A 12,942-nucleotide genomic window follows, 5' to 3' on the forward strand; every position below is an offset into this window, starting at 1 on the left:
AAACAATGATATTTTTTTTTTGCTTTTAATTTCTAATATACATATATAATATAGTTTATACTTATTGTTGATTCTCACCTAGTTTGTGACTAAAAACTGCTCATGAAATACTGCCCAATATTTTTAAAATTTTTGCTGAACAGAAGCTGGACAGCATTTACTTATTATTTTTCTTACCTAGTTTCTGACCAAAAATTGCTCATGAAATACTGCCCAGTATTTTCAGATTTTCTATTGGACAGAAACTGGACAGCATTTACTTATCATTTTTATTGTTTAGTTCCTGACCAAAAACTCCTCATGAAATACTGTCCAGTATTTTCAGAATTTTTACTGGACAGTAGCTGGACAGCATTTTCTTAGCATTTTTCTTGTTTAGTTCCTGACCAAAAACTGCTCATGAAATACTGTCCAGTATTTTCAGAATCTTTACTGGACAGAAACTGCCTAGTATTTTATTACTATTTTTTCGTGCATAGTTTATGGCCAGTAACTGGCCATCAAACAATAGTCAGTATTTTCTGGACAAGTTTTGAATAGTTACTGTCTAATTAATTTTACCCAAGAAAAACTATCCAGTTTCTGGTTAGTGACCAGTTTTTCCTTGAAATTTTTCTACACGCAAATTGTTACACGCGAAACAATATTTTGCTGCTTCAACTAGAATTATAGCTGTTTTTTTGTATCTGATAGAAAATTATGTATCATACGTATAGAATTTATAGCACAAATCTAAATTCTATCTCTGTCATATATATAATTAGATGCGATACATATCCAATATTGTTGTGCTTGCTAGAAATTTATCTGTTTTAGTTATTTTTCGTATTTAATAAATAATTTTCGCTATAACTGCAAGATTACTTTTTTGAGTGTAATGATGTTATATCGGAAAGATCTTTAGATTGCTGTTAAACGATTTCGTGATATCTAATTGCTTAGAATATTATCAAATTGATAAGGCATAATCAGATGACAGAAAATGAATAAATATAGAGGAAACTCCGTATCTTCGGTAGTTAAATTGTTACCGCTATCATGGCTAGTCAAATACAATTGATTTTCCTCCTCGTGATCGCAGTGTGCATGGTGCATAGTACACCTCTTACAGTCGAACAAAACGCTGAGTAAGTTCGTATGCTCTTAATTTTTCATGATCTTACTTTTGCTATTTATTCGTTCTGTAATTAAATCTTTGTATTACATTTTACAGAGACTAAAACTTTTCTTTCTCATGTCTACTTTAATCTTACATTACTTGCACGAATTTTTAACGTAATTATTCGCATGAGATCGCGTGAGATATTTTTGACACACCAATATTATATCTCAATTTTCATTGTTCTCTTTGAGGATTTATAATAAATGAAGATTGATAATATCAATTAGATAAAGAGATAAAAACAAAATATTTATTCAATTGTAAAACAATTTGCGTTAAATGTAATGTGCATAAATAGTATTTATACATTTAGCGAATTTCTAAGACTGGACATCCCACGCGAGTAAAGGGTTATTGCAATTTGCAGTTAACTTTACGATAACTAAAAAATCGTACGCGCCAGATATACTTCTTCAATTTCTTAAGGAATAAAATTTAAAGTTTTTATATACGTTTTATATATATAAATATATATGCAAAATTTGTAATTAATATATATATACGAGCTTCGAAAGTTTATTGCATACTGGTTTCATTTAAATGAATTGTGAATGAAGCGTTCAACAAATGTGTATTTTTATATTATGCAGTTCTGGGCAAAATGAAGAAATAAGAGCGAATCTTGATAACGTAATTGATGCTCTATTGCCTTCTGTACGCCAATTCATCTTGAGTAATGGAATGGATCCTATGCAACTCCCCAACGTTTCTACACATATTTTCCCACATTTGGTATGTAAGAATGAAACTAATAATGAAATCTTTGTTCCTACAAAGATTTTTGTTAAATTCTGTAAAAAGTGATAAATCAAAGTTTATCTTTCTAAGACACCAATGATAAGATCCACTGATATATATTTCATTCCGATTATATTTGAAAATAATACTTTTAGACTGGGAAACTCAAGGGAAATCTTGACCTCAAGAATGGGTGGATACAAAATTTATCGCTTGTAAAGCGCACTCAACATGTGACTGCAACATATAAGGACAAACGTTTGACGATAGATATGAATTTGGGATTTGAAGTTATGAGCGTAAGAACAAGACGGATATGATGCTAATTAATATTAAAAAGCCACTACAATTTATAGAAGACTTATATCTCAAAATTATGTTTCTGTAATTTTCAGTTTAATTATTATTATAATCTGAAGCATTTACTATATAAGAGAAAAGGTGATATATACGGTCGTTTACACGATCTTGATGTCCATGTCGTGACGACGATCGATTTAAATAACTACTACTTACTTCTCGATTCCATAAAGTTCTCTAATGTCTGGTAAGTATTTCATGTTTCCTTTCGTACACTGAGAGAAAAATGTTTCATATTAAAATTGTATTATAATTGCATGATAAAATAATTCTAATTAGCTCCATTTTTATAGTTGAGGTGTGCCATGAAAGTTAAAATGTTAAAATTAAATGTTTAATGTTTCTATAAGTGGAGAAAAATAGGTAGTGCAATTCAAAACGTTGTAGGTCCATTATACAATTGATATTTTTATTTGAGTCTACAACGTTTTGATTTACATTTTACTTGAACTTACATTTTGAAATTTTAACAACTTTGAACACAATTTTTTAAAAAGTTAGTATTTAATTAAAAATTTTTGTAGAAACGTAAGTTCGATAGTTTTCTTTCAAGAAAATGAATTTTTCCTTTTTTTTGAAAAATTAAAAAATTACACTTACTAAGTTTTATTTTGGCACGCCTCAGTTGTTATTAAAATATTAGTAATATTAATTATATTTGTAATTCCATTGAAAAATATATAGTTAGTATTAGAAATTACTATAAATTATAGTTGAATTATGATAATTGCAATCATTTTTTTCTTTCGGTGTATTATTTACTCGTCGTATATAAAATACTATACGTAGAGATTTTATGCGATCAAATCGAGCGCAAATATTTATCAAATATTTGAATGTCATAAATTATATTCTATTGATTGATGATAGGACTGAGTTGTTTTCGTAACACATATTAAACAGATGCAGTAATGAAACGATGTAGTAAATAATCACTGTCCGATATCTACATTTGATAAGTGCAGATATCGGATATTATTATCATCTACTATATTGTTTCGCTACTGCACCTGTTTAATATGCCGTCACGAGAAATGATAATAATCGTCCTGTAAAAATTTCAATTGAAATTTATCAAGATGTGTCACTGATACTTTTATTTTCAACATCTGTACTCGCAAGCATCTTTTTTTATCTGATAGCTACGAAATATTGGTGTAGATTTAAATCGCAAATTTATCTTACGAGTTTAATTTAATTTATGAACAATTTACAAACATAAGTATATCATAAGTTTTTGCTAATTTCATTCGCGTAATAATTTCCTTTTTACTTTCGTCTTTCGCAGGAAATTCGACGTACAATTCGGGGGTAATCTTTTGGATCCTCTTGTGAACGGTTTGACTAAAATAATCATAAAGGTTTTCAAAAACCCCCTATTAAACGTCATTGAGAATCGTGCCAAATCGAATTTCGGCGTACAACTTAATGATTGGAACACAAATACTCCACAGTCAGATCGTATAGCAATAATATATAAATGGCTCGACATTGCGAAATCCGAATTTAATAATTAATTCTTGTTATTCTATGGTATATCCATGATTTTGTACCCTAAAAATATAAGCTGATTAAATCATTGAACTTATAATATCAATATCAAGCATTTATCACTGATCTCCAAGCATTTTATTATCCATTTTATTTTCCACAGTTTAAGGATGTATCAGATCTATGTAGTCGCTGTAAAAGTAACTAGAGAGAGAGAATTGGAAATTTATTTCTGCATAAAAATAAATGCTATATATTATACTTAACAGTATATAACAATTTTATATTTTTAATGAAAATTTTCAATTATTTCTTAAAAATATATCTACTTTTTATTAAAATAAGCCAAGTTTTAAATAAGCCACAATTATTTTTTATTACTTTTAAATACAATTAGAAAAAATCTGTAATCTTTTTATAGCTTTTCCATTTTGTTAAAAAATACATACAACACCTTTAATTCATAAAATTAAATTTAAAAATTGAAGTATGGCCTTGTTAATCAACTAACTTCGTAATGTAAAGTTATCTTCGCAAGTAAATTATTTTTATTCTATCAAAACGATATTAATTATTTTTATCATTTAACATAATAATTATAAGTATAACAATAGTTAAGCTATCTGAAGAAATATCTCTACGAACAATTAATACATCATTAACAGACGCGCGTCAAACTTTACAGAGTGCCGCGAAAATTATTTGATGTATACACTGTGCTCATAAGCGACGACAAACTACGGTAGTTTCGATGGGCAAACGGCGAGTAGTCAAACTACCTAAAGCGACGATCAATATGCATTACTTACAACACTGTTAAGCTGCAACTTTGCGAGCACTCCTGCCGCTTAATCTTATTAAACTTAGTCGGGTTTCTCTCCGGCACGTCGCGTCTTGACGCCGTTGTTTTGGACGCGAACGGCGATAGCGCAATCTGCATAGAGATAGCTCCATGAAAGGCCACGGGGGGTGGTCTCCGGGGATATCACGAGAGGTGTGCGTGGTAATCTTGTTTATACATACAACATTGCGGATATCGCAAGCACGAAACCGCCGATCGATAATGTCGACCGATTCCAGGTGCTAATGCTAATATTATATATATATTCTTCATTTTCACCACCCTGCTTTACCCTCATCCAAACATTCCTATTAATTTATCCCTGCCCCAAACCAGAACCCTTCTAACAGAAGTTAATTTGTTGGTATAACACAAAGAAAAGTACTAACGCTTCGTATTCATTAAAAGGATTAAGTGAATAAATTGCTATAAAAATAAAGCAATGAAAAATCCAATATTTCATTTCAGTATAAAGAACGTAATTATTGAAAATAATTTTAAATTCCTATCTTTTACAAGAGAAATATAATATTAATCGAAAAAATTGACCGCTCTCAATTTTCGCTCAAGTTTTATTATATTTAAAATGTTAATTTTATAGATTACACTTGGCGTTCTCGCTTTACTTTTATCATTAATTAATGAAGAGAATTAGTTTAATAGGGGCTGAAGCTTAATGACATTACTTTTCCCCTAAAAAACATTATGTGTTAATACATACATGCGACGATGGTTGCCTATCATCAGGTGTATGTAGATACAAAAACGGCCTGTTTACTCATATTTAATTAACATTTGTAACGTGCATAATCATTATACGTCTACATTTTATTAAAACAGCATTTACAAATGCACATTTATATGATATTCGTTTAGCGAGCGAAGAAAGTATTTCTATCTTGCGTAACACCATTTTATCCGAATTTAATTTTTAATTACGTTGCACGAAATTTTTCGCATAAAATTATATAATATTTTTATCCAATTTTATCCAATTATTATTACACTGAGAAAAAATTGTTTATTTGACTAAATTTATTATGTTGTCTTTATTTTTCGGTATTTAAGTCAAATACATTACATTTAATTTAAATATGTACATTTTTCACAGCGAAAAAATAAAAACAAAACTAAATTAATTAATTTAGTTGAAAATGAACATTTTTTTTCTTAATGTATGTAAGACTTATCACATTTTATATGAACTTGCATTGCATGTAAACGTGAGTTGAGACTCGCTATTCTTAAAAGTTCTATTTAGCTCGACTCGAGATAATCCGCAATATCTCAGCTGTCGTGAGGACGAATTGTGCGATTCACGACAGAATCGCGTGCTTCCATTATCTACGATGATATCAAGGCATACCTATCTGGTTTGTGCTTCACATACTGGATCAGATACTCAGTATAGGGAATCAGGAGAAAGCCGCTATTGTCCATCTACGTGCACCTAGTATGCGACATCCCTCCCTATCATTGATTATGATACCTGCATACCGAAGGATTATAAACTGCATTACCCGCTACCGCGTCGAACAGACATCCTTGATGCATCTAGACGAAGTTGACTCTCTCTCGACGCATTTGTCGATAGATTTACTGAAAGCCGTCGGATTTAAAGGCAATTTCTCAATTATCTCGCCGTTAAAATCGTTAATCTTTCGAAAATTACAATTTAGTTAGCATTCATTATTAACAGGGTTGGGTAATGCTAAGTTAAAAAGATAAAAGTTATAAGTTAAAAAGTTAATTAATTTTAATTTAACTTAGTTACATTTTAGACTCTTAACTTTTTAACTTTATTTAGTTACATTTTATCCGTAACTATTAATTTTTTATTTAACTCTGTGAAGTTAAGTCTCAGACATAATACGCAGTAATAGCGATAACTTAAAATGAGGTGAAAATTGCAAAAGTGAGCAAATTTACTAGGTATTGACCAATGAAATTCTAAATATTCTAGTGAATTTGCTCATTTTTGTATAATTTTCAACTCATTTCAAATTACACAATCGACCCCCAGATTTCAATCTGTCAGAAACCGTGTATTTCGATGTATCTAGTTTCTGATAGGTTGAAATCTATTATTCCTTATTACTATCGCTATTCTCTCGTATTGTGTCTGAAGCTTTAGTCATACCACAGGCCAGTATGTATAGTCGAATCTTATATACTAAACAGTAAATATAAACAAAACATGTAAATAAATTATACACTGAGAAAAAAATGCTATTAATTCAATTAAAGTCTATATTACGGGCTGTCACTAACATAAGTGATTAATTTATGCGTATATTTTATTGATATAAAGGCTTGATTATTGAAATAATAATTTATACCTTTTTGTGTTATATAATAAAAATATACATGAATTAATCACTTATGTTAGTGACAGCCCGTAATATAGACTTTAATTGAATCAATAGCATTTTTTTCTCAGTGTAGAGTATTTTTTAAATAAAGTATATATTTGTCATTTCCGTCATTTGTAAGACTGGAACCCTGGAATCATGAATTAAAAAAATAAAAAAAAACAAATTTAACTTTTAACTTTTCAATTACTTTTTTTTATTAACTTAACTTTTAATTTAATTAATTTTATTATAAATTAACTTGTATCTTAACTAAATTAAATTTTCAAGACTGTTAACTTTAACTTAACTTAGTTAAAAAAAAAAGTTAACTTACCCTGATTATTAATAACAAAATTATAAAATTTACAAAACAGTAGCAGTTTTTTCAGACAATAAACTTTTGTCAATTTTTTATTGTCACTTTTTAAAAATAATTATAAGCTTTAGAAAAAATATATGAACAGGTACATCAATTTGGCATACTTTGAAGACATTTTTTATGTCAAAATAAATATATAAATAAATACATATGTATATATTATACATATAATATGACATTAGAAGTACCAACATTTCTTATTTACTAAAAAGATCAAGCAAATAAATTACCATAAAAAAGAAACCAAATATTTTATCAATATGAAGGATACAACTATTGAAAAATTTCGGAATCCTCTATTTTTTAAATAAGAAATATAATATTAATCTAAAAAATAGAAACAGTCAATAATGATCACTCGGTACTTCAAGTGTTAAGATATAATTTATTAATATTATGATATTATTTATCGTCTCTTTTAATTTAAGATTTTCAAGCCTGCTTGACAATAATGGTTTTCAGGAGATGGAAGGTAACTTCATCTTGCTAGAGCACAACTTCTGCACTCACATCAGCCTGACGCGGTATTATTAATCCGAAACGTTTCGTGGTGGGGGACAAGGGCAGATGTAACTAACGAGGATTTTCTCCTTTCCTCCTTTGTCTCTTTGTATTTGCCGACCAGGCGGAAACTGATATGAGACACGCCGACATATTACTTCAACTTGGACGCTGATTAGCAACGCGACGCGACGACGGGTGCATATGGAGAAATGTGGGAAATATGACGAAACGGAGAGATAAAAGTTCAGGCGAGACCGTAAGGATTTATGATGAAGATAAGCGGTCAAATTGTACGCAGGTTCTATGTGAAATCGCTGATTTCGGAGGAAATTAATTTTCTTCGAATTGGAATTCTCGCGATCGAAAATTAATTTTCCTCGAATCACTCGATGTGGATGTGAATAAAATTGATTTTCTATGTCTGCTTGTAATGAACGTCGCGAAATCGCTCTCTTGCGAAAATGGCTTCTAAATAAAAATAAATCTACATTTACATTCTTCTATAATTATATTTCTTGCATTATTACGTGTTCAAATAAACACGATAACTTTACATTTTCCGTGCATTTCTTGCATGTATACCGCACACAAAAAGTAGATACATTATTAAATTCATAATATCAATTATATTCAATTTGATTTATTTTTAATTATTTTTATATGTTGTCACTGCTTTTACACATGTCATTAATTCAACTAAAGCAATGGAGTTAAACAATTTAATTCAAAGAATGTATTAAATTGGATTCAAATTGAATTCTATTATTCACTAAATATTTAATGGACGTTGTCTACTTTGAAATTAAAAAATTTAACCCCTAAAAAATGGATTGATTTACATTTTAACATTTTTGATACACATGGAAGTTCAAAACAGTTCATTCACATTTCATTTATTTCTTATATATATTTGTGTCTCTAAATAAATACGGTAACTTCATATTTCTCTTATATTTCTTGCATGTATAAACTTTTTTTTCTAGATCGTGGTTCCTTGATTTTATTTGAATTTACACTTGATTTCGCAAACTCACAAGCCTACGTTCTTTCATTTGATAACACGGTCTTTCTCGGATATAAAGTTATAAGTTTCTCATTTCACAACAACTCTCGCGTGGTGATTTCGCAGAGTCCTTTACTTCGGCAGATCCTTGAATACTTCACGAGTGAGGCGACTATTAATAGAAACGCGAATCATGAAGTGGGATCGTATGGGGCAAGGTTGCTAAAGGAGTGCCGTCGCCACGACTTCGCGAAGTCGGTCGCAGCGAGTACGCGCCTATTAATAAACAAAATTAATCGTATTTGCACAGATGCAATGTTGCGATGTCGTATGATGTCCACTTGATCCGATGGGACGTGATAGTTTGATCGGAGTATCCAATATATCTAATCAAGCTAAGCATATAGTTATTAATCTGATATATTTTATAACGATAATTTGATTATCAAATAAAATATTATCGTATCTTCAAAACCATGTATCTACAAAACATTATTAAGAATTAAATTAATAATAATAATAATAATAATAGCTTTATTGAACGCTGTACAGGTTTACAGTTAAATTGAAAGCAACTCGTATAGTACATGACAAAATACAATATCAAAAGCATATTACAATAGGCGTGGCTGATTTGATGGCTAACCTGAATAACTAATTATCAACGATAAACATGTGAAAGTACAGTGTACTGAATGCAAATATGCACATATATTAGACTCAGATTACTGTTTTGTATAATACAAGAATATCAGGTGAACTCGACGAACAGTATACTATAAGTACGATAATTAGATGAACAAATTATAATTATAAAATATTTAAGAAGCAAAAAGATAAACTAGTAATTCGATGAAAAGTACATAAGCACGATGAATTAATGTAGAAACGAAAACTTAATGAATTAAAATTCAATCAATAGACTTAAAAGTTATGAGCAAAACTGAGTTTTAATCTTTAAAAAACTGGGATTTAACCTTTAAAGAGATTTTTATCTTACAGCTTAATTTTCCTTGAATAAGAGTTTGTTATTATTTATTATTTTATTATATGTTTACCTCAAAATATAACTATTTCAATGCCACTATAATAGCTTTCCTTTCCTATAAACGTTAATGCTAGTGAATAATAAACAGTAAGTGTATTAAAACCCAGCTTAGCTCATCTCTAATCCTGCTTATATAATAAACACTAAGTGCATTAAAACAACAGCTTACCTAAAGCTTGGATCACATAATCCTTTAATTCTATTGATTATTAAGAATATCTACAATTATACAAATTTCAACTTTAGTTCCTGTTAAGGAGTAGCCTAAATCGCTTAATAATACTGTTTCCTTCGTTGTGGCATCTCTGTATCGATTTTCCTCCTCGGTCCTGAAATCACGACCGAGAGATTCCCAGCAGCCGAATTGTGGGCTTGATGCTGGACATCGCGCGGCTCGCCACGGCCCATGTCGAGGCCGAGGCCGACCGAGTGATGCCGAGCCGGGTCGAGCAGAGCCGAGCGGACAAGCTTAACGAGCTGACGATGCGCGCGTACGTTTCGTTGCAACGCGATGCGATGCGACGCGACGCGACGCGACGCGGCGCGGCGTGGCTACGCGCGGCTACGCGCGGAGCCGCGATAAAGCCGACGAGCAGAGCGGATGCGTCGTTTCGCAGCGGGTGACGCGACTGCAGCTGCACGCCCATTCAGTAGCGGCCATACATTACTTAAACGCCAAGGCGCATTCGTTTTCGGCGTAAATGAAGGCTTCGCTCGTCCTTAACGGAAAGCTTATTTGATTTGTGAAAAAAAAAAACAGAATTGAAGAGATATTGCTCGATTGAATATTGAAACGCTATTAACTTTTCAAAATTGACATCAAAATTTATAATACAGTTAGATCCTGAATCTGTAAAACCATTTAATTTATGTTAATTAAAAAACACTAATTAACCCTTACCGTACCAATATGGGTAACTAGTGACCCAGCGATTCCTGTTTGTGCAAGTTTCTTTGAGTCTTTCGGTAATTATAAATTATATATATATATACTACATTTTATTATTTTCCAAAATAAAGAGTCAATATTTATTCTAGAAAGTTGAAAGTGTGTTGGAGAATTTTTAGAGATTTAAATTATTTTGAAGAGGTGAAAAAACAAAGAGATTTTAGTGACCCTTGATAATATGGATGAGGCACCAAATTGTACATGGTACATAAGGGTTAATTTCAAGGAACCAGAATGATATATAAAAAAATAAATACTTCTCAATCGACACAAACTAAAAATAACAAATCAATGTATAATTTCGCACTCAACAATTAACTATGATAACATATGGTATTATATAACAGTTACGTTATGGAGTGCGAAATTATAACGTTGATGTTAAATTATTTTTAATTGGTGTCGATTGATTGTAGAGCATTTAACAAATGTAAGTATATTTTAAATGTAAGTATATTTAACAAATGTAAGTATATTTTAATAAAAATAATTTGCAGATGTAACATAAAGGAAATTGAATTGCTTGACATTTTTGATGGAGATTTGTAATCGAGTGAGTCTAATAGACTCGTTGTTAACTCCGGAAGGTTAAATCTGTGTTTAAAAGATAGGTAATCGATAACAAGTTGCCACGCGGAGTTGCCATCTAGTTTGTTTCAATGTTGTTGCGAGTGCGAAATGATAACTTAAATCGCGAAAGTTTCAATGAAACAAGAGGAAAAAAATTACTTTCTTAAGAAATAAAGAGATCTTATTGTATCTCACACACGCGCACATATTGATATATATTCTGAGAAAGTTATTCCTTTCTATTAAATTCCAAAAGTTATAAAATTAAAGCCGATATTTATCGTCGATTCTTATATTTAAGACCTTCTTAAGTATATAATCTTAAATACAATCTTAATCCTTAAATACATGATGGGTCATTCATGAGTTAATTTTCATCACATTTACATAAAAGTATACAAAAATTATTAAATGGTTCTTATATATTTGTAAGGTCGTGTATTAAAAAAAAAAGAGAAAGAATAGAGACCACCCCAGACAACATTATGCTCAAAATGCGGATCTAAGACGTCTTATGCCTGCACTTGTAACGTAATGTTATCTAGGCATTATTTAACCAAGTGTTCCTAGTATTTCAAAGAAAAGAAATGCGCAGGACACGACCTTATTGTGTGAGCTAAGGATTAAGTCATAAACCAATCAGATGTCCGTATTCATAGTCAATCCTTATATTTAATGTTTAGGTCTTAATCCTAAAATCCTAAAATTCAGCCAATAGAGCTACCAGTTCTAATTGGTCCTAATTAAAATCTGTATTCCATTGGCTGAACCTGGCATTCGTCTTTCTTAAATTTATCTTCAGATGCTCTATGAATTATTTTATTGGCTACTGAATATCTAACGATAAACTTAAGAAAGCTTTATAAGGCTTGATTATGAATACAGGCAAAAGAATCCTTGATTACAAAATAAAAACGGACTATGAATACCCCAATCTGTGAGTCAGCCAAAAAAAAAACTCAATCTAACAATAACATTATATCAATATTATAATTTCCCATTTAATACAAATGTAATATAACACATATGTTATACATAACAGACACATTGTTGAGCAGGAAATTATATTGAAGTAATTACTACAAGTTTATGTTCAACAGGAAGCTGTTAGAGAAAACAATTGTGCCGCAAGGAGTTGATGAATTATTGATTACTGACTACCGACATGATTGTTTCTGTACAATCAATGACTGCGTTCAGCAGAGAAAATTAATCAGTTAAGGTTCAGTGATTCTTTAATATGATTGGTTTCTGCCTTTAGTTCTTTGCTGGATCTAAGTGAAGAAACCAATCATATTAAAAAAATCACTAAACGCTAAACTAATTAGTTTCTTCGCTGAACGCAGCCAATGCTATCTATTGACGGGAGTAGTTTCAGCCACGAGAGTAGTTTTTATCGAGTTGCATTCGATTCGACGAATACTCCAATTAGCGTCCTAATATCATCTTCGATCCATTGGTTATCCGCTCGAGGCTCGCGTGTACCTCCGCCCCTGCTCGCTCCTTCGAGCGCCCGCGCCAGTGGTGGTTTACTCGCTCGGCG

General features: G+C 30.9%; 2 protein-coding genes across 2 annotated transcripts in view; both read left to right on the top strand.

Annotated features, from left to right (window-relative positions):
* Positions 1–1,029: 1,029 nt before the first annotated feature.
* Positions 1,030–3,792, top strand: LOC108757811 (uncharacterized). Its single transcript, XM_018502423.1, has 5 exons — positions 1,030–1,127; positions 1,753–1,894; positions 2,056–2,199; positions 2,296–2,447; positions 3,549–3,792. The coding sequence occupies exons 1-5, from the start codon at positions 1,039–1,041 to the stop codon at positions 3,775–3,777; spliced, it is 756 nt and encodes a 251-aa protein (XP_018357925.1). The 5' UTR covers positions 1,030–1,038; the 3' UTR covers positions 3,778–3,792.
* Positions 3,793–8,049: 4,257 nt separating this feature from the next.
* The window catches only part of LOC108757759 (uncharacterized), an 8,413-nt gene continuing 3,520 nt past the window's right edge, over positions 8,050–12,942 (top strand). The window contains exon 1 of the mRNA XM_018502317.1: positions 8,050–8,127. Within this exon, the coding sequence (XP_018357819.1) occupies positions 8,050–8,127 (78 nt within the window). The remainder of the gene's footprint in view (positions 8,128–12,942) is intronic.

The sequence above is a fragment of the Trachymyrmex cornetzi genome, unplaced genomic scaffold (assembly GCF_001594075.2).
Source record: "Trachymyrmex cornetzi isolate Tcor2-1 unplaced genomic scaffold, Tcor1.1 scaffold1012, whole genome shotgun sequence".
NCBI classification, from domain to species: Eukaryota; Metazoa; Arthropoda; class Insecta; order Hymenoptera; family Formicidae; genus Trachymyrmex; species Trachymyrmex cornetzi.